Source organism: Chiloscyllium plagiosum, unplaced genomic scaffold (assembly GCF_037043375.1).
Source record: "Chiloscyllium plagiosum isolate Xiang-an unplaced genomic scaffold, Cpla_swu_hap1 HiC_scaffold_30, whole genome shotgun sequence".
In the NCBI taxonomy this organism is placed as follows: Eukaryota; Metazoa; Chordata; class Chondrichthyes; order Orectolobiformes; family Hemiscylliidae; genus Chiloscyllium; species Chiloscyllium plagiosum.
In genome coordinates this window covers 35,841,024-35,868,667 of record NW_028270168.1, presented here as the reverse complement: position 1 = coordinate 35,868,667, position 27,644 = coordinate 35,841,024, and the positions used below count along the sequence as shown (strand labels likewise).

Here is a 27,644-nt window from a genome sequence, read left to right as displayed (position 1 = left end):
CATTTTCCACCCATAACTGCTTCTCCTACCCTGTACAGCTCTGAGTGCATTCCCCTTCGGCTCCTCTTTAATTTCCCTTGAGTGAATGTTTCTGAGTTAGTGCACCATGTAGAAACACTGAGTAATGGCACATGTAAATCAGTGCTGGTAGGATTAGAAGCAGAGGGATCTAGTTCACTTTCTTTCTCTGTTTTATTTTCCAGCTTGAACACATTAAAATACTAAGAGTTGGTTAGAATGGGTTGTTGTGAAGTGGGATGTGTATCATGTAAGTTTAGATGATTGACTTCACTGACAGTTGATGTGTGGCCCAAGAACTTGCAAAGAGCATGTCCTGTTGACTTTTATCTCATTCCTTAACTTTGAGTCCTTTCCGGGGAGTTAATGTATACCTCTTCATCTAAGATGTGAGAGGGTAGGGGTTGGGGTTGCATCATCTGTCGTTAGTCTCTGTTCATTGAGTAAAGTGCAGTAAGTGTGAATGTGATCTGATTACCGAGGGACGCAGTTGAGCTCAGATGGCATTAGTGTTATAATGCAGTTAGGAGCAGTGAACTGACAGTGGGGTACATTTCCAATTCTCCTCTCAGCACCTTCCACTTGTAGTGATGAGATTTTCCAGTGGATTTACTAATTACAATTTTTTGATTGGGATTTCAGAGGAAATAGAGTTGTCAAAGGCTTTTGCTCCTGAGGCAAGTTCTCAGACTCTTCAAATCCAATCTTATTTCCAACCACAAACTGGATCATGTGACCTCTCTCACCAAGTGTTGCAGACCTGGTGTCTCCAACCAAACAGTTGTTGCTTATAAATGCAACATTGTTGCTGCTTTTGCAGTGTATTTTGCTTTGCAAAATGTTCTTTTGAAGTACCAGTCCAGTCAATGATATTACAAATTAATATTTTGCATAGCACACTAATACAACTGAACAGTCCATAACAGAGTACAAAAAACAAGGAGCTACAGACCAAGCGAGCCTTTCATTGTCATCTGTGTAAAGGCTGGAGTTGATAGTTGGAGTAAATCAGGGACTGTGATACTCCTTGGACACTAACAGTAGAATTCTGTTTCCTCACACGCTATACCCCGAGACACACACTGAGACAAACATTGACTGAGCTTAAAGGACCATCAACTCTGTGAAAGATGCTCTTTGGTCTGCCGGAAACTTCTTGGATTTCCAGAGCAAGGAGTTAAATGAGTTGCAGTTTGGCACATTCCAAGGTCCAGGAGTACGTGCTGGGGGACGCACTGAAGCCTGGGGCAGCTGCCACCAAGGGGCTTTGGCAAGCAGCCACTGTCTTGAGGTCTGTCTGCCCAAGTTATTTGGGGACCCACTCAGTTTTCGGACGCTCCTCGTGCCTCAAACACATGTAAATATATTCTTGCATATGTAAGAAATGCCTGCGGTTTGTAGTTGCCCAATAGAGTCAAACTCCAATGTTTGTTTAGAGAGTTTATTCTGAGGAAGGGCGACTGAACCCGAAATGTTAACTTTGATTTCTGTTCACTGAAGTTGCCAGACCTGCTGAGCCTTTCCAGTAATTCTTGTTTCTGGTTTCCAGCAGTTATTTCTGTTTTTATTCCAATCTTAGTTTCTTCATAGGCTCCTGTACAGAAACAGACTGCTTTAGTGACCATGCGTGCATACAAAGGCATTTTTGTTTTAAACGGGTAAAGTACACTTTTTTGAAATGAACATAAGAAAGTGAGACGAGTGGTTGGCACTGAGCCAGTGTTTGGTTGCCGAAGAGGAGTGTGTGTGTCCCTTTAAGAAGCCAGTTGCGCCCTTGCTGCCAGTTTAATTCGGGTGAACCGGCGAGCATGGCGCTTGTGTTCGTGGTTATTCGCGTCTTGTTGGGGCTGTTCTTCATGCTGACGGGAGCCATCAAGCTGACGGATCGGATCTCCCCGGAGTTGCATGCGGAGGCGGTGGGTATGAGCAGGATCAGCGCCGGAGGCTGCCTGCAGCCCGGAGACACCAGATACAGCCATCCACATTGGTGCTAAGTTATACCAGGGGCTGCTGGCTGGGGAGGGGGAAGAGCTGCTACATTTTGGGAAGATCTAGCTGCTTTAACACGCACCCATGTGGGCACGCATTTCCAAATCAGTATCTGCTACCCAGAGCAGGCACGAGGAATTAAAAAGGACGAGGCTTGTGTTAACATTTTAAAACCACTGCGCTCCAAACGCACTTTTGCTCCCACTCTAATATTTCCAGATGCGTTGCAGTTCTGAATTTGCGCGTTCTTTCGGTCCGCACCCTGTCTACCGAGTAGACCCAAACTTTGACATGTGGCCTAAAGCAACAGGCATTTGACGTGCTCTGTCATGAATGAGAAGTCATTTTTAAAAATGCAGCCCTGAAAGGTGTGATTCAATGTGAATGAACCCCACCAGCCCAGCCGGTGTCACTGAAGTTGCTTTCACGTTTCTCAAGTTCTTGTAGCAAACTTGTAAAGGGGCTCAAATGATGTTGTACTAAAAGAGGAGACGCATTTGGAGATTGGAGCAGTTCGGGCTTTTAATTGCAGTTAAGGTAAATACAGATTTGGGAGGGAATATCCTACTCAATAACCTCAAGAGAAGAGGAAGGTGGGAGATTGGCAACTGTAGAGGGTTAAACAATTTTTTAGTGATGGAAGTGAGGTGATGATTGGGCAGGTGACCTACAGAAAAGGGGAAGCATTTACCAGGCCAACTAGTATGGAAATGTGAATGATAGGAAAAAAATATTGGGCAGGATTTAACAAACAAAGAAGTGGGTCTCATGGACAAGGTCTTAAAACTGAAGAAGAGTGCAAGAGAAAGGTCCAAAATATAAAGCCCCAACTTGGCACAAGAGTGTAAATAGGATTGCACTATTTCATCGTCAGGATCTGGAATTTTCACAGCAGATTTTTGTGCAGTGAACCATTACCCTTTTCCTATCCTGTCTCTGAACCGTGCTTAGTTTCAAAGGAGGTGGCCACCATTTTTACTTATTTTGGTTGCATGAGGTCCAGTGATCCTTGAGGAGCTTCTTGTCTGGCTTGGGGGGGTCAGTATCCAAAATCCCCAAATGAAGTCTTCGGAATGATCTTCCTCTGACTGCCATGAAACTGCAGCCCAGACTGGAGAATGTCAGGCATTCTGGCTAGGTGACCAGCCCAACTTAATTCTGACTGCATGATTGTGGTATCGATGCTTTGGATACCAGCTCAAGTGAGCACCTCAGTGTCTTGTGAGACCGCGTGACCTTTAAAAATTTCTGAAGGTAGCTCAAGTAACAGTGGTCGATGTTGGTAGACACAGTCCAATTAGAGCAGAATGGAGAACGCTATTGCTTTGAAGGCTTTGTTTGGTAGGCAGACTTAATCCTCTTCATTCCCAGACTGATGTTCAAAGTTTTCCGAAATTAGCAATTCCTGCACGTGTCTTTTTGATTTGGACAAGTTGAGCTGGTCTGCTGCTGAGGTGTTAACTTAACCACTGCTGATAGATTCTGGTCATAGTCTGGAGTTATAGCTATCTTGGAACAGGTTGATGCGTTGTTTCAGTTTTCTTCATGCTGACCATAAGGCTGGAGTTATTGTATACATTGGAGCAGGTGTCCATGCTACAGTGCATATCCGTCTCTGAATTGACAGCCTCATCTGTCACATCAGCTTACCATGCCCTCAGTTTGACATTGCACAGGCTTGCCTCAGCACAGACACAAAGCAGATTCCAGATTTACCCTTTGGATATGAGGATGTTGGCTCCTTTTGGGCAGTAATCATTTTGTACCTTTGTGCCCAGTTATCATGTGCATACAGAAATGAGTGCCAGTGGCAATTTGATTGTGTAGCAGAAGCAGATGAATTAAATCCTGTTTTCATTGGATGTCTATAAACTCAGCAAGGTCATTGGGTACCAATAAGGTATAGAAACTTATTGGCGTAAAAGAGCAAGTGGCAAATCAAGCATCCCACCTGACATTCTGACAGAGATAAGCAAAGCCAATGCCATCCTAGGATAGAACAATGTGCAAAAACGTTTCACATGAAAACATGGAAAATTTGAGACGACAACACATCGACTACTCTTGCATATCTGTACCAGAGCAAGAGAGTGTTTGTTCTGGTGCGACCATGTGACTGAAACATCTCTGATAGCAGCAGTGAAACAGCAGAGCCTGGTTCTGGAACTGACCCCGCGTATAAACATTTCCCTACCTGTGGGAACACCTGTATGTTCTTTTCAAAAAGCCATACTTTGCTCCTACAGCTGTGTTCATGTTATTGTTATGGCTTTGCTAACCCAATGATGGTTTCAGCCAATGAAATGGAATTTAAGGTTATTAAATTAGCAATGCTTCAACAAAACCAGAAGAGGAAAGGTTGAGTGGAACCATTAGCTAGTAGATAAAGTACAGATGGACTGACATTGTAAGAGTATGCATAAATTCCTTGTTCACTGTGTTCTGTTCATTTTTTTTTAATAGAAAGAGTATGTGCTTCGCCAGTAAGATGTAATTAGCTGAATTTGACTTGGAACTGCTGCTTAAATTCCACCCGTCACTTTTACATGGGAAGTTAAGTAGACTTACACACTTTGAGCACAATGGGATTTATTTGTGGTCTAGACCATATGTCAGAGATCTTTCCCATTTCCAGATGTGATTAAATTCACCATTAGCTGTCTATCCACAGAATTGGAATTCTTGGCAAGAGCAGAGCATAAAACAGAAATCTGGGCAAGAAATGGTTAAGCAGAGTTGTGGGCTGTACAGATGTAAAGTGCCTTGCCATATTAAAGATGTGGTTCCTTCAGCTTTTGCTATATTTCTCATTAATGCACGGATTTGTCAAAAGTCTTTGAGAGTTTTTGAATATGTACGTTTTTGAATTGATTTCAGATTTGATATGGTTAAGTGTCTTGGTGTATTTTGCTAAGGTAAAGGCACCACATGAACACAAGGAATTATTGTCTGAGTATTTGCCACCCAAAATGACCTCATCATTCCTCTGCCCCTCCCACATCTCCCAGATACTGTTTGAATAATTTCAGTCTGTGTACTCCTCCAAAACCTTTTTGTGCTTCATAATTCCTGTCCAGGCTCAGTAATCTGAAATTCATAAATCCCTCTTTCTCCTTTTACCACCATCTTTAAAATCCATTCCCATGACTAAGGTTTTGGTAAAACTGTTCAAATTTTACCTTTATTACTCAACAAAGGTAAGTTTCTTTGGACTTCTTGTGTTAAAGGCACTATATAAATTACAGCTATTGTTGACTTAGTGCCAGCCCAACAGTGAGCATCACTGTTTTATCCATATATTATACCCAAAGGATTATTGAGCCCTATTTACCACCAGAGTTGATAATTCCACTCTACCATTTTCCCTATTTCTAATGTGCCACAAAGGTCACTGACATCCCCAAGATAGACCTGAAAAGGGCCACAAGTCAGCTTAGAAGAAATACAAAAAGGGATTATGAAATGAAACTTGCAAGGGACATCAAAATCCATAAGAAGAAATTTTATAGTTACAAAAAGGGAAAGTGGATCTACAACAGAAAATGAACAATTGTTTCTTTATCTGATCAGTTTGTGGACATTCCAAATATGGGGGAAAAAATGATGGTCTTCAGTACATCTCTATGACTGTCTGGCTTATCATTCTTGAAATAACTGCACAGAGGCTGGTGTCCCAAATCACCCTTTGTTTATATGTGCCCTGTACTCTGCTTCTGACCAGCCAGTTCCAAGCCAGTCTCTAGGCTGAGGAGACTCTGAATTTTCTGTGTTTTTTTAAACAGTTTTATTAAACAATACAGTTTACAAGTAAACAATTAACATTAACAGCCGTATACAGAGAAACAGTAACTTACAGCGGGGAGGGGCAGCAAAGCCAGGCCCCAAACCCCACCATTTAACCAGTTTTCAGGGAAATGAGGACAAACCTCAAATCTCCTGTTTATGTTTGTGAGCCAGCTCTCCCTGATTGACTATGAGATCCTTGATTGGGGCTGGGCCAATGAGATCCACCTGGCCATGGTTCCAATTAATACAAGCCTACATCAGGAAGACCAGTCACTTGAAATATCAAATTGAGAGGGCACCTTGGATAGATCAGGTTAGTATCCTACAACGGTGCTTCCTAACCCTTTCCCTGATGTGCCTTTGTGTAACTTTGTGTTTGCGGAAGTGTGTGTTTAAACTCTTGAGGGGGGCGGGTCAAGAGTTAGTTCTTGAACGGTTGGCAGAGAGGGGGTTAAGCTCTCAAGTGCAGGATGGAGTGCATTTATTTCATAGTCATATTTGAAAAAGATGTGAGGATTAAAGAAGTTTGCAGCTGTCTAGATGTTTATATTACTTAGTGTGGAAACAGGCCCTTTGGCCCAACAAGTCCACACTGACTCTCCGAAGAGCAACCCACCCAGACCCATTCCCCTACAATATTCAGTCTGAGCTTCATGGCAGTCTCTGAGCTTGTGATCCCAAAAACTCAGTGGGTTTACGACTGACAATTTGGGAAGCATGTGTGCTCGAATCTGAACTGCAGCAATCTGCAATGTAAGCAGGGTCTTATAACTGGCTCTGTGAGAACTGCTCAACTTGGGCTATTATCCAGCTGAATTTCCCTGTGTGTTTACATTGAGTCTATATTTGGTCATTTGGTTTAATAAATTCATATTACAGGAGCTTACAGGGTAATTGACATTACCTTAGATTTTGAAAAGCTTATTTGCATTTTTGTGAGTTTTCGATATGGAGGAACTTTTCGCTCAATTCTTATGTTTTCTGCTCTTAAATTTCCTAATATTGCATCGCTTCTTTATTCTTGACTTATTAGAATCACCTTCTGGAGAGTTTCTCATTGGATGTTGCATTTTGTAGAATTCATGTAATGGCCTGCCCATACATATATTTATTTCCACAATGCAGTATCCAGAGGTTAACTCCTGCCCAACGGATTCCACATTTCTTAAAGGCTACTTTTTATGCCTTTTTAAATATCAGGATATCTTATCTGGTTTTCTACCAAAGATTTGCTGTCCTTTGCTGCGGGTTCCCATGTTGTTTCTGATGCTGGCCCATCATAAATTAAAGCTCCACTTTCAGTAACTGGTCTCAGCAGACACTGCTCAGCTGGTGAGCAGCTTCTGGGCCACTTATTCTTTCTCATGCTTTCAGCTTCCCATGCAATTCAGTTGAGCTGTACCTGTGCACTTAAGTTGACATATTTGCCAGAGGTTTAAATATCAAAGTGAGCATAACCCAATTTTACAGGTTCATGGTTTCTGCATATCTGTCCAATGTGATTGTAACCACATGATCAAGAGCCTTTAGGCCCTTTGAACCTAAGCATGTTTATTGACATCTGGCCTCAAAGTTTTTATATTAGCCTTGCTTTTATAAAATGTGTCTGAACTGCAGTCATTATTACTACTGAGTATAGTGCTGAGACATGTTTTCCGCAATCATTAACAATCGAATAAATGTTTGGCCAAAATAAACTCTGACGTGGCCTTCGTTCCTTGGTTATGTCACCAGGTCTTATTTATTTCCCTTAATATAAACTTAAAACCCGATTGGTTGTGATTTCCACTGGAAAAGAAGGAAGGCAGGTAGCCTGTGAGATCTATTGATTTTGCAACAGGTTTCTTTTTATTTCTTAGGTATTCACTGCTGTGCACATCCTGAAGGAGATATTAGTCCATCTGTTTGAAGGTTTTCTTTGCTTTACTTTCTTTTTTTTCAGTACTAAGTGGTGGCTCTTTGCTGTTTCATATATAAGCAGCAATGTGTTCTCCTCTTGTCCATGTATTTGCTCTTTGTCTTAGAGTCAAAGAGATGTACAGCACAGAAACAGACCATTTGGTCCAACTTTTACATGCTGACCAGATATCCCAACCCAAACTAGTCCCACCTGCCAGCACCCGGCCCATATCCCTCCAAACCCTTCCTATTCATATACCCATCTAGGTGCCTTTTAAATGTTGCAATTGTACTAGCCTCCACCACTTCCTCAGGCAGCTCATTCTATACACATATCACTCTCTGTAAAAACGTTGCCCTTTAGGTCCCTTTTATATCTTTCCTCACTCACCCTCAACCTATGCCCTCTAGTTCTGGACTCCCCACCCCAGGGGAAAGACTTTGTCTAGTTATCCTTTCATGATTTTATAAACCTCTATAAGATCACCCCTCAGTTTCCAAAGCACCAGGGACATCAGTCCCAGCCTATTCAACCTCTCCCTATAGCTCAAATCCTCCAACCCTGGCAACATCCTTGTAAATCTTTGTCATTAGTCCATCCCAAACTTTCTCATCTATTTATTGAGTAGGAGGTTCATCTGGCCCAGCCACCAGGTTTTTGAATTCAACATAGATTAATGGGTAGTGATTCGAATCTATTTCATGTGATGTAAACGATTAATGTTAATATTTATATCATTGGGAAGTGATGCAAAATCACATGGCTATTAGGAGTGTTTCTCCCAGCAGCCTTGAGACAGAGGCACAATTTTAATCTGTATTTAGTTTATTAAAGGTTATTCTTAGTTTATTAAGGTTATTTTTAGTTTATTAAAGGTTATTTTTAGTTTATAAAAGGTTATTTTTAGTTTATAAAGGTTATTTTTAGTTTATAAAGGTTATTGTTAGTTTATTAAGGTTATTGTTAGTTTATTAAAGGTTATTTTTAGTTTATTAAGATTATTTTTAGTTTATTAAAGGTTATTTTTTCTTAAACAAGAAGGTAACATTTGACCCTACATGAAAAGACTCCCACAACATTGGGTCTCTCCAGGACTCAGTCATTGGAGGTTGTAAATTCTGTAAGCAGACAAGTATATTGTATCAGTTGTGATATTTTCCATGACAGTTCCACCATCTGTGTATAGTGTGCAGTGCGTTGTCAGTACATTTTCAATAATGAATTCTTTTGTTGCTAGAAAGATGGAGACAGTGAGCCTGCAAGAGCTGGAAAGCCTTTTAATTTAGTTATCTCTCGAAAAGCGAATATGACTCCTGTTTGAACAGCAGTTCATATTTTTGAGTCTGTTTGCAATTATATCTCTCACTGTATTGCAAGTGAACAAATGCAATTGCATCAGCAATGAGCAACATTATCTGGGGACATGAGCTTGCTCTTGTGCTGCTTTCCCCATTGTGTGAAATAGCTGCTAAAGGTTGTTTCATTCAAAATACATTTAAAGTGTATAAAACCAGCTTTGGTGAATATTTTACCTATTAAAGCTACTTACAGTTCAGAATTTTCCTTTTTATTAAAAAATATTGTGTAGTTCACCTTGCCTTAATCATAATTTGGGTTGCTAATTCTGAAATAGCCTCCTCATTCTGGTGTTTGCGGACATATGAAGAAAACGCCTAATCATTCACGAGCCACGATTTCTGCATGTGAGACTTAAATGTAGACGCATTCAAGTGTGATGGAAGCAGCCCCTGTACTGAGAGTTGTTTATAAAAGCCTAGGGCCTCAAAAATATGTTGTCTGTTGTTCAAATATTTACCTTAGTTGAATGAAATTTCTTTCTTCATTGAAAGAGAAGGCAATCTTTTATCTGAACACGCTAAGCATTGATCCACTAATATATTCAGATGGCATAATTTAGAGCTTGAGTCTCGATTAATGATCAACGAGGGTATAAGCCTCTCATGATGGGCTCAGGGTTTGTCTGTTCATAGCTCTCTTTGTCAGCAGTTCTAACCAAAGAGTGCTGACCGAGGTCTTGGCAGCTGTTCATTTAACTGAGATGTGACTATTGATTACATTTTGCTTTTGAACTTCATTTCTGAGAGATTGACAGAGTTGGTTGGCTCTGGATCAAGGAGACTTTAGGGCGTTATTTATTGCTGAGTTGGAGTGGGAGAAGGAACTTCTTTGACGTAAATGCGTTCTGTGAATTGATTACCTGTTCTCGATATATTTATGGTGCAGAATTTGAGTACTGCTGAAAAAAGACACTTTTGTTGAGGCTTTTAATCTTGTGTCCATTAGGACATTTTGCAAGAACAAATTCAAGGGGGAAATCAACACTTATATTACATGAGGGGAGATGAAATCTGTTTGGTAAAAGTGTTGCCATGGCCAATTCATCCAGTAATGCTGATTGACAATTAACAGACAGACTTTGTTTAAATTTTTAAACCAGGCAGGTTATCTCTGATTAGTCAGGGCATTTCCCTCATGAACCATTGAATGGCGTTCATTATTTTGTTGATTTGAAACACGTGGAGTGCGTGTACATGTTCTTTCTGTTTGCAAAGATCAGGACCCTATGCATTAATACTTAAAGCTTCCAGTACACCCAAGAACTCACTTGCCTACCAATCAGCCTTCTCCACCCCCTCCATTATGTATTAATGTTGGATTTCAGGTACTGCTGTTGCGGCCATGTCGTTAAGGTGCTGGGTTTGGAATTTATTGGAAAATATAAGCACTACTGCAGTTAGGCGGTAGTGTGGGGGTAAGTTTTAAAAAAAAAGAGAAAAAGAAAAAAAAAAGTTGGATTTCCTCTTGAATTTATGTTCTTGCAAAATATCTTGATGAATCCAAGACAAAAAGCATTGACAAAGAGTGTATTTTTGCAGCAATATTCAGTACATTGTTTAAAAACTTCCAGATAAATTTTCACTTGAACAAACTTTATTGTGGTGTGATGGTCTCTGGGGCATTCTGGGCAGATTTAATCCTGTCTAAGGTTCTGAACTTCTGCAAAACTGCCCTTGGATTGTGAAAGGACAATCAACATCTGTGGCTGCAATTCCTTCGTAATACAGCTGTGTAAGTGCTCATTCACCGTGTCTCACAATGGGCTGTGGCATTGAGAGCTTGGGCACAAGTTGTGAGTGAGTCTCATCGAGGCCTCAGCTTTCAGGCATCTTTCTGGGTATGTTTGACACGATAATACAGCTTTGCTCTTTTTCCTTTGCTTGGACTGCAATCAACAGACACCTGATGCAAAGATCAGATCTTTAAAGTGTCAAAAAGTTATTTTTTTTCTGAAGTTCTCTCAGTATAGCATTACTGCTATTACAAATCTATTACTTTGAGAAATTTTAAATGCATGTCGTTCTGTGTTAATGCGCGTTCCGTTAACGTGAATTCGCTGTATCGCGATTGACGAATTGGGGAAATTGTTTCTAAAGCGCGAACTTTTAAAACAGGTGTTGGTTGTAACGTGATTACATTGTCAACACTTTAAGCCCCGGTTATAAAACACGATTTTTCTATAACACAGAGTCATACAAGAACGCAATCATCATGTTATAGAAAACTATCTGTAACTATTTCTTTTTAGTCTTTGTAATTAATTTACTTACTTTAAGTGTATTATGGTACTAGACTAAAAAGGATTCTGGGTGAATGAGCTGATTCTAAATATATGTTATCTCAGGAATGTGACTTGAAAGAAGTTCTGGGATTTACATATAATGAATCGAAACCTGCAACCCAATCTAAGTGATTAAAGACTTAACAGCAATCTAGGTTGGTTCAGTATATTGCATCAGTTAGAGTCATAGAGATGTACAGCACAGAAACAGACCCTTTGGTCTAACCCATCCATGCCGACCAGATATCCCAACCCAATCTAGTCCCACCTGCCAGCACCCGGCCCATATCCCTCCAAACCCTTCCTATTCATATACCCATCCAGATGTCTTTTAAATGTTGCAATTGTACCAGCCTCCACTACTTAATCTAGCAGCTCATTCCATACACGTACCATCCTCTGTGAAAATCTTGCCTCTTAGGTCTCTTTTATATCTTTTCCCTCACACCCTAAATCTATTCCTTCTAGTTCTGGACTCCCCACCCCAGGGAAAAGACTTTGTCTATTTATCCTATCCATGCCCCTCATGATTTTATAAACCTCTATAAGGTCATCTCTCAGCCTCTGACATTCCAAGGAAAACAGCCCTAACATATTCAATCTCTCCCTGTAGCTCAAATTCTCCAACCCTGGCAATATCCTTGTAAGTCTTTTCTGAACCCTTTCAAGTTTCACAACATCTTTCCGATAGGAAGGAGACCAGAATTGCATGCAATATTTCAACAGTGGCCTAACCAATGTCCTGTACAGCCACAACATGACCTCCCAACTCCTGTACTCAATACTCTGATTGATAAAAGAAAGCATACCAAACAGCTTTTTCACTATATTATTTACCTGCGACCCCACTTTCAAGGAGCCATGAACCTGCATTCGATGGTGTCTTTGTTCTTCAGCAGTCCCGAGGACCTTACCATTAAGTGTATAGGTCCTGCTAAGATATGCTTTCCAAAAATGCAGGACTTCACATTTACCTAAATTGCCACCCCCCAGTCCATTGACCCATCTAATCAAGATCCCTTTGTAATCTGTGATAACCGTCTTCGCTGTCCACTACACTTCCAATTTTGGTGTCACCTGCAAACTTACTAACAATACTTCTTATGCCCACATCCAAATTATTTATATAAATTATGAAAAGTAGTGGACCCAGCACCGATCCTTGTGGCACTCCACTGGTCACAGGCCTCCAGTCTGAAAAACAACCCTCCACCACTACTCTCAGTCTTCTACTTTTGAGCCAGTTCTGTATCCAAATGGCTAGATCTCCCTGTATTCCATGAGATCTAACCTTGCTAACCAGTCTCCCATGGGGAACCTTGTCGAATGCCTTACTCACGTCCATATAGGTCACAACCACCGTTCTGCCCTCATCAATTCTCTTTGTTACTTCTTCAAAAAACTCAATCAAGTTTGTGAGACATGATTTCCCACGCACAAAGCCATGTTGACCATCCCTAATCAGTCCTTGCCTTTCCAAATACATGTACATTCTGTCCCTCAGGATTCTCTCCAACAAATTGCCCACCACTGAGTTCACGCTCACCGGTCTATAGTTCCCTGGCTTGTCCTTTCCACCCTTCTTAAACAGTGGCACCACGTTAGCCAACCTCCAGCCTTGGGGCACCTCACCTGTGACTATTGATGATATACATATCTCAGTAAGAGGCCCAACAATCACTTCCCTAGCTTCCCACAGAGTTCTAGGATATACCTGATCAGGTTCTGGAGATTTTCCACTTTTATGCGTTTCAAGACATCCAGAACTTCCTCCTCTGTAATATGGACATTTTTCAAGATGTTACCATCTATTTCCCTACATTCTGTATCTTCCATGTCCTTTTCTACAGTAAATGCTGATGCAAAATACTCGTATAGTATCTCCCTCATCTCCTGTGGCTCCACACAAAGGCTGCCTTGCTGATCTTTGAAGGGCCCTATTCTCTCCCTCGTTACCCTTTTGTCCTTAATGTATTTGTAAAAACCCTTTGGATTCTCCTTAGCTTTGGCAAATAGAGTTATTTCATGTCCCCTTTTTGCCCTCCTGCTTTCTCTCTTAAGTATACTCCTACTGCCTTTATACTCTTCTAAGGATTCATTCGATCTATCCTGTCTATACCTGACATATGCTTCCTTCTTTTTCTTAACCAAACCCTCAATTTCTTTCGTCATCCAGCATTCCCTATACCTACCAGCCTTTCCTTTTACCCTAACAGGAATATACTTTCTCTAGACTCTCATTATCACATTTCTGAAGGGTTCCCATTTTCCAGCCGTCCCTTTACCTGCGAATGTCTGTGCTCAATCAGCCTTTAAAAGTTCTTGACTTATACTGTCAAACTTGGCCTTCCTCCAATTTAGAGCTTCAACTTTTAGATCTGGTCTATCCTTTTCCATCACTATTTTAAAACCAGTAGAATTATGGTCGCTGGTCCGCTGGCTCCCCCACTGACCAGTTACCTGCCCTGCCTTATTTCCCAAGAGTAGGTCAAGTTTTGCACCTTGTCTGGTAGGTACATCCACATACTGAATCAGAAAATTTTCTTGCACACACTAAACAAATTCCTCTCCATCTAAACCCTTAACACTGGCAGTCCCAGTCTATGTTTGGAAACTTAAAATCCCCTACCATAACTGAGATCTCCTTACAAATTTGTTTCGCAATTTTCCTTGGATTATCAAGGGGTCAATAACATAATCCCAGAAAGATGATCATCCCTTTCTTATTTCTTAATTCCACCTAAATAACTTCCCTGGATGTATTTCCGGGAATATCCTCCCTCAGTACAGCTGTAATGTTATCCTTTATCAAAAACGCCACTCCCCCTCCTCTCTTGCCTCCCTTTCTGTCCTTCCTGTAGCATTTGTATCCTGGAACATTAAGCTGCCAGTCCTGTCCATCCCTGTGCCATGTTTCTGTAATTGCTATGATACCCCAGTCCCATGTTCTTAACCATGACTTGAGTTCATCTGCCTTCCCTGTTAGGCGTCTTGTATTGAAATAAATGCAGTTTAATTTATCAGTCCTACCTTGTTCTGTGCTTTGTCCCTGCCTGCCCTGACTATTTGACTCGCCTTTGTTCTCAACTGTACTAGTCTCTGAAAGAAATCTTTCCTCACTATCTCCCTGGGTCTCACCCCTCCACCTTACTAGTTTAAATCCTCCCGAGCAGCTCTAGCAAATCTCCCTGCCAGTATATTAGACCCCTTCCAACTTAGGTGCAATCTGTCCTTCTTGTACAGGTTACTTCTACCCCAAAACAGCTTCCAATTATCCAAAAATGTGAATCCTTGTCCCATACATTAGCTCCTCAGCCATGCATTCATCTGCGCTATCCTCCTATTGTTGCCCTCACTAGCTCGTAGCACTGGGAGTAATCCAGATATTACTACTCTCGATGACCTTTTTAAATTCCTGCCTAACTCTCTGTAATCTCCCTTCAGAATCTCATCCTTTTCCATTCCAATGTCGTTGGTTCCAATGTATACAATGACCTCCTGCTGGCCCCTCTCCCCTGTGAGAACATTCTGCACCCTCTCTGAGACATCCTTGATCCTGGCACCAAGGAAGCAACACACCATTCTGATTTTTCGTTGCTGGCCCCAGAAATGTCTGTCTGTACCTCGGACTAGAGAATCCCCTAAGACAGTCGATCGCTTGGAACCCAATGTACATCTCATTAGAGCCAGTCTCAATACCAGAAACTTGGCTGTTCGTGCTACATTCCCCTGAGAATCCATCACCCCCTATATTTTCCAAAACAGCATACTTGTTTGAAATGGAGATAGCCACAGAAGACTCCTATACTACCTGCCTACCTCTCTTACCTTTCCTGGAGTTAACCCATCTATGTGACTGCATCTGAGACTTTCCCCCCCCCCTTCCTATAACTGCCTTCCATCACACCCCCTTGCTCTTGTAAATTCCTCATTGCCTCCTCTCCAGCCAATCCATTCGATCTAATAGGATTCGCAACCAACAGCATTTATTGCAGATATAATCCTCAGTAACCCGTTCCCTCTCCCCTAAACTCCCACATCCAACAAGAAGAGCGTATCAGTCTACTAAGGGCCATTTTTGCTTCTTTCAATCTACAGACCCAGAAAATAGCACCTTTTTATTCCTCTATAAAACACTGCTCCAGATTAAATTATATGGCTTATAATTTAAGTTTAAACAAGAGGCATAGCTCAATAAAACATTTAATCAAGAAAGAACCCACTGTACTCACTACTGCAGACTTATTTTGAGGCCACGCTTAAAACATCCACTTATCTGTTGCTGTGCTGTGACCTCACCCAATAGGTTCCTCCAAGATCAGTTGTGAATTTCACTGTTTTTAAATTTTCCCAGATGCACTCCGATGTCCAGCAATGGATGAATTCAACAGTAACTGCTAACTCTGTCAGTTAGCAATGTAAGTTTCTTTTTCTCTCTCTCTTGCACTGACCTATGAAAACAGGCCCTTCAGCCCAACTAGTCCACACTGACCCTCTGAAGATTAACCCACCCAGACCCATTCCCCTTCCCAATATTTACCTCAACTAATGCACCTAACACCATGGGCAATTTAGCATGGCCAATTCACCTGGCCTGTACATTTTTGGATTATGGGAGGAAACCAGACCACCCGAGGAAATGCACGCAGACACAGGGAGAATGTGCAAACTCCACACAGACAGTCACCCAAAGTGGGAATTGAACTTGGGTCCCTGGTGCTGTGAGGCAGCAGTGCTAATCACTAAGCCACTGTGCTGCCCAGTTTTTATTGTATAACACTTTGATCTTTTACGATAAATTCTGTGTTCCATGATCCTGCCGCCCTAACTAACTGACGAATGAGCAGCACTCTGAAAGCTTGTACTTCCAAATAAACCTGGTGTTGTGTGCTTTTTAACTTTGTCCACTGCATTCCAACTCTGGCCTTTCTACATCATTATGGGAGAAGACACAGCAGTCTGGATGAGATGTGTGTTTTGTATCTTCCTCTTTCAAGAATACAAGAGCATGGATTAAGTGTCGGTTAAACTTTGGTAGAGGAGGATACTGAGCTGAGGTGCTCACGTGTGTTTTTGGGCTGAGGTACTTATTTATCAGCTTGGGTGCACTAAGAAGATCACAGTCAAAGAACACCCACACGTCACCCTGTGTTGCAGGTAAAAGATACTCTCCCTTTCTCACTGCTAGACACTAGATGCCAACAAGCTATTGTAAACAAGAAGTTTACAATAGTAAACAGGATAAAAGAAGCACTTCCTGCACTGTTGAGTGCTGCCAGCCAATCATATAAAAGAACACAGAACAAAAGAATTTCAACTAAATTGCAAAGCCAGGAATCTTGAAATCGACTGCTGAACTACCAGTGTCCACACCTACTTTTCATGATTGACCCATAGACTGATCCATACATCTTTTAACTTTTGAACTTGTTTCTCATCTTCAGTCTGTGCTTTATATGCTGCATTATTTTATCTTGCAGTTAGTAACTAATAAATTCTCTCTTCTTGTTAACTCAGGAAAACCTGATTAAATTCCCTCCTTTTTAAAACATCAATTCATTTTATATGGGAGAAAAAATCCCCAGAGGAAGGGAATCCTTAGTTTACCAAACTTGTTTTGATCAAACCAAGGGTGTGCCTGAATGAAGGAAAGGACTTAGTTCGTCCCTCCTCACAAAGGGAGTCAACAATTTGGGGTATTCCATCTTGTAATAACTTGGAGAACCTATTCCAGGTTGTAGCTCTTCTTTGCATATGACACAAAGATTGTTGAGTTGTGGATAGCGTAGAAGGTTGTCAAAGGATACAGTGGGATATAGATCAGTTGCAGATATGGGTGGAGAATGGCAGATGGAGTTTACTCCCAATAAGTGTGAGGTGCTGCATTTTGGGAGATCAAATGTTAAGGAAAAGTACACAGTTAATGGCAGGACTCTGAACAGCATTAATGTAAAGATGGATCTTGGAGTTTAAGTCCATAGCTCCCTGAAAGTGGTCACGCAAGTAGATAGGGTGGTAAAGAAGGCATATGGCATGCTTACCTTTATTGGTCAGGGAATTGAGTACAGGAGTCAGGATGTCATGTTGCAGTTTTATAAGACTTTGGTTAGGCCATACTGTTCTGGTCAGCACATTACAGGAAGGCTGTGAAGGCTTTGAAGAGGGAGCAGAAGAGAGCTCCATTCATGAGAATGCTCCCTGGTTTAGAGAGTATGAACTATAAGGAGAAGCTAGTAAAGCCCAGGTTGTGTTCTGTAGAGCAGCAGAAGCTGAGGGGAGACTTGATAGAAGTGTATAAAATTATGAGATGCATAGATAGGGTTGACGGTCAGAATCTTTTCCCAGGGTTGAAATGTCTAATACCAGGGACATGCATTTAAGATGAGAGGAAGAAAGTTCAAAGGAGATGTGAGGGGAAGGTTTTTTACACAGAGTGTGTGAAATACGCTGCCAGGGGTGGTGGTGGAGGAAGATATGATAGGCGGATTTAAGAGACTTTTAGACAAGCACATGAATATGTAAGGTATGGAGGGATGTGCGCCAAGGGCAGGCAGAAAGGATTAGTTTAATTTGGCATCATGTTTGGCACCAACTTTGTGGGCATAAGGGCCTATTGCTGTTGTACTGTTCTATGTTCACTTTCTTTGTGCATAAATGGTGTGCCATACATCAGATTGAACTGGTTTCTGTTCCTTCACAATGAAGTACCATGATCCATGATTACTTTTCATGATTGCGGCTGCTTGTATATTCGAGAAACCTTTGTTCTCTCCTAAATATTTACTTGCGTTTCTAATTCATATTTACTGCCCATAGTGCAGTTTTGGTATCTCTCCTTCTTCACTGGACCCTAAACATGGACTCTGATCTCTCTCAATGGATGCTGCCAGACCTGCTGAGAGTTTCCAGCAATTTTTGTTTTTGTTTCAAATTTCAAGCAACTGCAGTTCTTTTGTTTTTTTTTGGTCCTGTATCTTGGAATGGCTAAACAATCTTGCTGGCAAGATTGGACTTGATTTCCAAATATAAATTGTGCCAGTGATGGTATTCCTTCCCCCACTGGAGTTGCACAAGAAGCAGCAACGTACATTCAAAATCTTGCTTTGTTTGACACTAAATGATCAGCGATTTGACAGCATATACCGTACATTTTTCCAGACCATTTGAAAGTGGGCTGTGTGGTGATAATGTGATATGGATCACTCTCCATGTAGTGCATATGTCTTAAAACAGTTTGCTGGGGAACTGCAATCTTTTGTCAGTCACTATCTGATTAGGACATCTAATAAAGTGTAATTGACCTAACTACTGTCACACTTGTCTTCCACTCTGTTGTCAAACTGGGAAATTTGGGGAAGTAATCACCAGAAAGGTGTAACCTTCCCCATGAACTGTGAATGGGTCTGTTGCTAATTTCATCAAAGAGGTTGATGGAATGACATGTGGATGTCGAAGCTCCCTCCATTGTATCCCCCCATTCTTATACCTCATATGTATTGAAGAGTCATTAGAAAACCTTGTTTCATTGCTGGCCAGTGCACAGATTCATGTTTGAGCTGTCTTGTGTATTCAATGTCCATACATCCATTGTGTAATATGTTCATTTTTGTATTATCAAAATTAACAAATCTTCTCGAATGCTTCTTTAATACTATCCAGGCCTTCTCAAGATAATGATCTTTTGTAAATCTTGTTCTTCTTCAACAGTTACAGGTTTGAACATGTTCACACTGGCTCTGGCTTCAAACTTGAAAATGTCTTCAACTTTGTAATCTAAGGCATCAACATCTACATCAGGAAGAATGTTATGATCATTGTGTGAGTTGGATAATCTGCTTATTTTATCAGATTCACACATCTGGCTTATATCTTACTTCAAAGTCATATCATTGAAGACTAATCCAATTACATCATATGGTCTTTACCCCACTGTGGGTATGGTTTGATTCTCATGGACTGTCGCTATACATAGATCTGTGCATATAGTCTTCCTGCTGTTGGACTGTTGATAGATTTCAGTAAGTCAAGATGAGCTAGAGCATTTAAACTGCAGTGCTATTCTGCCAATGCATAGAATGGATTTTTTTTTTCAAAAATATACTTTATTCATAAATAATTTGATGGTCTGTATAATTGGTCATGCCATATGTATGTAAACATTTACATACAGAGATCAAAACTTATCATTTTTATATAGGTTTGTACATTTTTTGATCATATGCCCATATAATTAGCTGAGGCGTCAGCGGAGCCCAAATGACTGCATGGGACCCCTGTTCTTCGTTAGGCAGGCAGACTTTACACAGTGGTCTTTCCCCACCGCGCCTCGGCGGCAGCTGCCCCAAGCTTCAGCACGTCCCTCAACACGTAGTCCTGGACCATGGAATGTGCCAGTCTGCAGCACTCAGTCGGGGTCAACTCCTTCAGCTGGAAGATCAGCAGGTTTTGGACCGCCCAGAGAGCGTCCTTCACCGAGTTGATGATCCTCCAGGCACAGTTGATGTTCGTCTCGGTGTGCGTCCCGGGGAACAGACCGTAGAGCACGGAGTCCCGCGTCACGGCGCTGCTCGGGACGAACCTCGACAAATACCACTGCATTCCTCTCCAGACTTCCTCTGCATAGGCACATTCCAGAAGGAGGTGTGTGACAGTCTCGTCCCCCCTGCAGCCGCTTCGAGGGCAGCGTGTGGTGCGGCTGAGAGTCCGGGCGTGCATAAAGGATCTCACAGGCAGAGCCCTTCTCACCACCAGCCAAGCCATGTCTTGGTGCTTGTTGGAAAGTTCTGGCGATGAGGCATTCTGCCAAATGGCTTTGACAGTCTGCTCAGGGAACCGCTCGATAGGATCCGCCCTCTCCTTTTCCCGAAGGGTCTCAAGGACATTACGTGCTGACCACTTCCTGATGGACTTGTGGTCAAAGCTGTTTTTCTTCATAAACTTCTCCACGAAGGACAGGTGGTACGGAACGGTCCAACTACTCGGAGCGTTCCGCGGCAGTGAGGCCAGGCCCATCCTTCACAACACCGGGGACAGGTAGAACCTCAGTACGTAGTGACACTTGGTGTTTGCGTACCGGGGATCCACGCACAGCTTGATGCAGCCACACACAAAGGTGGCTATCAGGGCGAGGGTGGCATTGGGTGTATTTTTTCCCCCGTTGCCCAGATCTTTATACAGTGAGTCCCTTCGGACCCGGTCCATCTTTGACCTCCATATAAACTGGAAGATGGCCCGGGTGACTGCAGCGGCATAGGTTCTGGGAATAGGCCAGACCTGTGCCACGTATAATAGCAATGACAGTGCCTCACACCTGATGACCAGGTTTTTTTCCCGCGATGGAGAGCAACCGTAGCTTCCATCTGCCCAGTTTCTGCCTCACTTTGCTGATACGTTCCTCCCAAGACTTGGCGCATGCCCCAGCCCCTCCGAACCACCGTCAGGTGGTCGGTCCTGACGGTGAAGGGGATCGAGGATTGGTCGGCCCAGTTCCCGAAGAGCATGGCCTCACTCTTGCCTCGGTTTACCTTGGCCCCCGAGGCCCGATCGAACCGGTCACAAATGCACATGAGTCTGCGCACGGACAGCGGATCCGAGCAGAAAACGGCGACGTCATCCATGTACAGGGAGGCCTTAACCTGCAGGCCCCCACTGCCAGGAATAGTCACCCCTCTCAGGCTCGCATCCTTCCTGATGGACTCGGCAAATGGCTCTATGCAGCACACAAACAAGGCAGGAGAGAGAGGGCAGCCCTGCCTGACTCCAGATCTGACTGGGAAGCGATCTGATTCCCACCCATTGATTGAGACTGCACTGACAATGTTGGTGTAGAGCAGTCTGATCCAATTGCAGATTCCCTCCCCTAAGCCCATTTTGGAGAAAACATCTCTCATATACGTGTGTGATATCCTGTCAAAGGCTTTCTCCTGGTCCAGGCTGATCAGGCAGGTGTCCAACCCTCTGTCCTGCACGTAGGCGATCGTATCCCTGAGGAGTGCGAGACTCTCAGCGATCTTCCTGCCCGGCACAGCACAGGTTTGGTCAGGGTGAATCACCGACCCTAGAGCAGACCTGACCCGGTTGGCGATTACCTTTGACAGAATTTTGTAATCCGCATTCAACAGTGAGATTGGTCTCCAATTTTTGAGTTCCTCCCTCTCCCCCTTCCGCTTGTAGACGAGGGTGATGATGCCTTTCCTCATGGATTCACTCATGGTACCTGCCCGAAGCATACTGACATACACCTCCAGCAGGTCCTGGCCAATCAAGTCCCACAGAGCGGAATAGAGCTCGACGGGTAAGCCGTCGCTTCCGGGAGTTTTATTCTTTTCGAAGGACTTGAGGGCCTTGGTCAGCTCGTCCAGAGATAGCGGCTGGTGCAGCCGCTCCCGTGTTCTGTCGTCTAAGACCTCCGTGATAGAGGACAGGAACGACTGGGAGGCCGCGCTGTTGGTTGGCTTAGCGTCATACAGACTGGCGTAGAAGGATTTACTGATCCTCATGATGTCAGCCTGAGATGACGTTATGGAGCCATCTTCTTCCTTCAGGCTGCTGAGCACAGAGCTCTCTTTGTGCACTTTCTGGAAGAAGAAACGTGAGCACGTCTCGTCCTGCTCCACCGAGCGGACCCTGGACCGGAAGATTATCTTGGAGGCCTCCGAAGCAAAGAGCGAGGCTTGCTGGCCCTTCACCTCCTTGAGGTCCTCCGTGACATCCACCCCCATCGTCTGCAGCAGAAGCAGGTTCTGCATACCTTCCTGGAGCTGGGACAGTTTTCCCTGCCTCTCTCTCGCCTCCTGAACACCTTTGAGGATGAAGAACTTCTTGATGTTTCCTTTTACTGTTTCCCACCAGTCCGCTGGGGACTCAAAGAGGGGCTTCACGGTTCTCCAACCTGGTTAGTCCCTCTTGAGCTCCTCAATGTTTCCCGGGGTCAACAGCTTGGTGTTCAGCTTCCACGTTCCCTTACCAGCCTGCTGCTCGTCCTGTAGGTGACAGTCGGCCAGCAGGAGGCAGTGGTCAGAGAAGAACGCCGGCTTGACGTTGTTGGATCTGACCGAGAGCGTTCGGGACACAAACAGGTAATCTATCCTTGAGCGGATAGACCCGTCTGCCCGTGACCAGGTGTATCTACGCTGCGCTCCGTCTGCAGGGGCGCTGAAGACGTCGTGCAGCTTGGCATCTTTTACCGTGTCCATCAGGGCTCTGGACGTGGTGTCCAGTTTACTGTCCCCCCCCGCCGGATCATCCATCTGCAACAATGATACAGTTGAAGTCTCCGGCCAGAATGACCGGCCTGGACGTAGCCAGCAACAGTGGAAGCTGCTGCAGGACAGCCAACCGTTCACTCTTACCCACTGGGGCGTATACATTAATCAGTCTCAGGGGAGCATTCCTGTACATGACGTCAGTGACGAGGAGGCGCCCGGCCACCACCTCCTTAACCTCGGAGATGGTGAAGTTGCCTCCTCTCAACAGGATACCCAGGCCGGAGGCGCAGCTATCGTTGCCCCCCGACCAAACTGACGGCTCATGGGCCCATAAGCTCGACCATCTCCTGTAGCTGCTGAGGTGCAGTATCCCACACTCCTGCAGGAACAGGACGTCGGCGTTAACATTGGCCAGGAAGGCCATCGTAGAAACACATCGCGTCGCCGATTTGATGCTACGCACATTGATGCTGGCAACTCTTATCCCCATTTTAACAGTTTACAAGGTTAACAGTGTCCATTTGCTGCTGGTCTTGCCCCTCTGGGGTAGCTGTGTGCATTCCCGTGGTGATGGCAAACTGCTGGACCCTCCCAGGGCTGAGGTAGCTGTCCGGCTCCACGCTGGAGCCATTTCCCCGCTCTGGTGTCTTCGGGTCGGGCCCAGGGTCCGCATGGTCCAGTTCTCCATCTGACAGCGGGGCTGTCACAGGACCGCTGCTCCCAGTTACCTGGAGCTGTGGGCCGGTGGGTACCTCTTGGTTCTCACCGGGTGGGGGGCGGCCTTTACCCGTCCCCTCAGAGGGATTGTCTTTTCCTGCTTGAGTGGTGCTGCCCTCCTTTTTCCCCACGGCGCTCTGTCTCTTCCTCTGGTGACGACCCGCCTTGCGCCCATCCTCACCGTCGGAAGAGCTGCATGTGTCCTCATCGCGTAGGTGTCGCTTCCCCCTTCGCTGGATGGCTTTGGGAGGTTTCCTCTTCCTGCTTTTCACGGTAATCCAATCCTCTGCTTCCTTTGGTCCCTTCTCTTCCATTTCCTCCGTCTGTCCTGAAGGAGCTTGGATCGGCTGCTGCACCTCCCCACTGTCTGCCGTCTGCTCCGCTACAGCCTGCCCTTCCTTCTGGTTGCCTCCAGACACCCTTCCCGTGCTGTTTTGTGGTACCTTGCTGGTCTTGGGCAGTCCACGGCTCGTGTTGCCACCTCCGGCCATCTGTGCGTAGGTGGCGGCCCCTCGGCTTGGGCAGGCCTTGTACATGTGGCCCGTCTCTCCGCACAGATTACAGTTCTTGGCCTCCTTACATTCCTTGGTCGGGTAGCCTTCCTGCTTGCAATTTCGGCAGACGGTCACCTTGCAATCCGCTGCCATGTGGCCTGACCTCCCGCAGGTTCGGCACACTTTTGGCTGCCCTGCGTATGTCAGGTAACCTCTGCTTCCTCCGATGGCAATGCATAGAATGGATGATCTATTATATGTTGTAAACTGGTTTCTCGTCAGTTGCACCATGGAGTGCCACTTTCTAAAGTGCATGTCTTTCAAGATACGTCTTGGTAATGTGTTGTTAAAGTTCCGGTGTCAGTTTAAGTGTGTCATCCTGATGTTAAAGGCTGTAACATCAACATGATCTGTGTGGTGAACAACATAGGAAGTTTGGTCATCTTCCGACATTTGCCTTTTCATTAGGTTGACTCTGATTCGCTGTGGTGTTACACTTTCCTTGCTGTCAGTCTTGTGGTTGTGTTCCAGCTTGTTCGTCACTTGTGTTTGTTTTCTGGGGATTGGCTTGGCCTTTTAAAAAAAAGATTTTCTGCCCTATCTCCCTTGGTGCCACATGTTTTGCTAGTATAAAGAAAGGTCACACTAATTCAGTTGTGTGCGACAAATGGCGTCTCTCACAGATTTTAGCAGACTGTAGTGTTGGCTGCATTTAGAGCAATCATTGTTGTTGTCTTAAGGCGCGGTGGGGAAAGACCACTGTGTAACATCTGCCTGCCTAACGAAGAACAGGGGGCCCATGCAGTCATTTGGGCTCTGCTGACACCTCAGCTAATTATATGGGCATATGATTGAAAAATGTACAGACCTGTATAAAAATGATAAATTCTGATCTCTGTATGTACATGATTACATATGTATGGCATGACCAATTGTACAGACCATCAAATTATTTTATGAATAAAGTATATTTTTGAAATAAAACAAAAGTAACTGTGCGTTCAATCTTGATTCCATCCTCAAGTAATGTGCCAACAATATGGCCTTTTTTTGTATTTCAGAAGATCCTTCCTAAAGGTTTTAACTGTTGTGGGGGTGATGACTAACTGAGTGAGTCTTGATGACAGTCTCTCTTGGAAAGAAGTCACACTCGTGGCCTTTGCTGTGGCATCTTTTGACAAACTGGTCAATAGACTCTTGGAGTTGCTATCTGTATGATATATGCCTGAGTCTTTTAATTTTGAAGTTAATTCTTGAGAACTTTCCAGATCTTCAAGTGTTTCTGAAGTTTCAATGCGATCCTCCTTCATCAATGCAAAAGACAAGACTGAAGCTTTCACAGCAATCTTCAGGCAGAAGTGCCTGGTGGGTGCTCAATCTCGGCCTCCTGCAGTGGTTCCCAGCATCCTAGATACCAGTCTTCAGCCAACTGTATTCACTCCATGCGATATCAAGAAACGGTTGGAGCCACTGGATACTGCAAAGGCAATGGGCCCTGACAACATTCCGGCAACAGTACTGAAGACTTGTGCTCCAGAATTTGCCGCTTTCCTAGCCAAGCTGTATAAATACAGTTACACCCCCCCTTCCATTTATCTCTCAGCCCTCTTCGCCCACAAGCCTCATTCCTAATGAAGGGCTTATGCTCGAAACGCCGATTCTCTTGCTCGTCGGATGCTGCCCGACTGTCTGTGCTTTTCCAGCACCACACTCTTCAACCCTGATCTCCAGCATCTGCAGTTCTACTTTCTCCTTGGTGGTTAATGCCCTATCTACTGATCTGAAACAGCTGCAGAAGCTAATGCCACTTAATGTTGAGGAACTCTCCTTTTGCCTGAAATCTTTGTTGTCCAAAACTGTTGTCCAGTTGGTCTTCAGTTAGTTTTACAACTATTTGTCACTAGGATATTGTTCCTTCTATAGATTGTCACTGCTACCACTATGATATGAGTTTACTTTCGGCATGGGGTTTTACAGAGTCATCAAGTCTAACAGCACGGAAACAGACCCTTAAGTCCAGCAATGCTTTTGTTATCTCCTGTAGCGTAAAAAACTGAATGTTGTAGAGTGGTGTTGAAGAATCCAGCAGACATTTATCACAACTAAGAACAAACATAATATTCCCCAGGCACGCAGATGTCTGGGCTAATGTTAAACTATTAGGTTACAACCAAGCAGCATCTTTCCAGTAGATTGTCATGCTCCAAGCCAGATAAGGTGGAATATGAGATGTTTATACTCTCAGGTCACGTGCATATGATATAGTGGTGAGACCGTGAAGATACTTTGAGGCATACTGACTGTTAGACACAATACAACAGCTTACTGTGTGCTCCGGTTAAATATAGGCCCTGTTATTCACAGGGAGCTTACAGGCAGAAGGGGAATCTGGAAAGGCTATGGGGTGAAGCTAATGATAAATGTAGTAACAGGCCTTTGCCATTATTTTTTGTTTCTCACATTGTGTCAGTGAAAACAATAGGCTAACCAGCTGCTGGGAAGGCATGTCAGCAGCAGAGATTTCAGGTGGAGGGACTGCAAGGCTGGCTGCAGATTGAGGAGTGGTGGGAAAGGCAGTGCATGAAAGGTGGTCAGATATGCTCGGGGAACAGCCAACAGGTCAGGGTGGAAATGTTAGCAGTGATCATGACAGATGCTAGAGATGTCTCTATTTGACAAATTGGAGGTGAAAGACTGTCCTGAGGTTTGGAAGAGGCACTTCTGCTTTTCCAATCCTGTAAGAAATGCTCTAAAGGCTAGTGGACTCTGAAGAATGCACTGGTGCTTTCACACTGGGTCATCCATTGAGGTGAGATATCTCTGAGCTTCCTCTGCCACTGAGTTGTTTAATTGTCTACCACCATTCATGATTGAATATAGTAAGACTGCAGAACTTAGATCTGATTTGTCTGTATGGAATTGCTTAGTTCTATCTCTTACTGTTCATGTTGTTTGGCATGCAAGTAATCCGGTCTTGTAACTGTACCAGGTTAGCATCTCATTTTAAAGTATATTTGGTCTGTTTCTGGCATGCTCATCTGTACCCTTCTTTAAACCAGTGTTGATTTTCTTGGCTTGATGGTAATAGTAAAGTGGGCAATATGCCAGGCCATGATGTTGCAGATTGTATTAGAGTACAGTTTGGTTTGAGTTGCAAGATCTGTTCAAAATCTATCCAATTTAGTATATTTATAGTGCCACACAACACATTTGAGGATATCTTCAATATAAAGAAAGGACTTTGTCTCCTCAAAGAGGGTTTGGTGGACATTCCTACTGATTTGGACATGGATACTTGCATCTGTGATAGGCAGATTGATGAGGATGAGGTCAAGTATGTTTTCCCTTTTGTTGGTTATGTCACCATCTGCTGCAGACCTAGTCCAGCAGCTATGTCCTTCAAGAGTCAACCAGCTCAATCAGTAGTGTTAATGCACTGAAAACATTGATGTTCCCCAGTGACAGTTCATTTTGTGAGCTTACCACACTTAGTACTTTCTCCAATTGTGTTCAACAACCGAGAGTGGGAATGTATGTGATAATCAGTAGGAGGTACTTATAGGCGAAAGTGAGGACTGCAGATGCTGGAGATCAGAGTCAAGGTTAGAGTGGTGCTGGAAAAGCACAGCAGGTCAGGCAGCATCCGAGGAGCAGGATTATGCCCACATTTAACCTGATGCCATGATACGTCATGGGTTCTAGAGTCAATATGGGAGACTCCCAAAACACCAACTGCTCAAATTTATACCATTCTGCTGGAATGACAATATCTGTAAGGTCTAATTCCGTGAGTATGACTATTTCAGGCTATTTGTTGACTGATCTGTGAGCCTGCTCTCCCAATGTTGTCATTAGCTCCCAGATATTGGTAAGGATGACTTTGCAGTGTTGAC

General features: G+C 43.7%; 1 protein-coding gene across 2 annotated transcripts in view; it reads left to right on the top strand.

The window, feature by feature from the left end:
• The first annotated feature begins 1,709 nt into the window (after positions 1-1,709).
• Positions 1,710-27,644, top strand: part of LOC122563717 (transmembrane protein 35B-like) — a 62,053-nt gene continuing 36,118 nt past the window's right edge. Inside the window, exon 1 of one of the 2 annotated variants that reach the window (XM_043717844.2) lies at positions 1,710-1,934. In XM_043717844.2, the coding sequence (XP_043573779.2) occupies positions 1,827-1,934 (108 nt within the window). In that variant the 5' untranslated portion in view covers positions 1,710-1,826. The remainder of the gene's footprint in view (positions 1,935-27,644) is intronic. The other variant, XM_043717845.2, reaches the window with a different exon arrangement.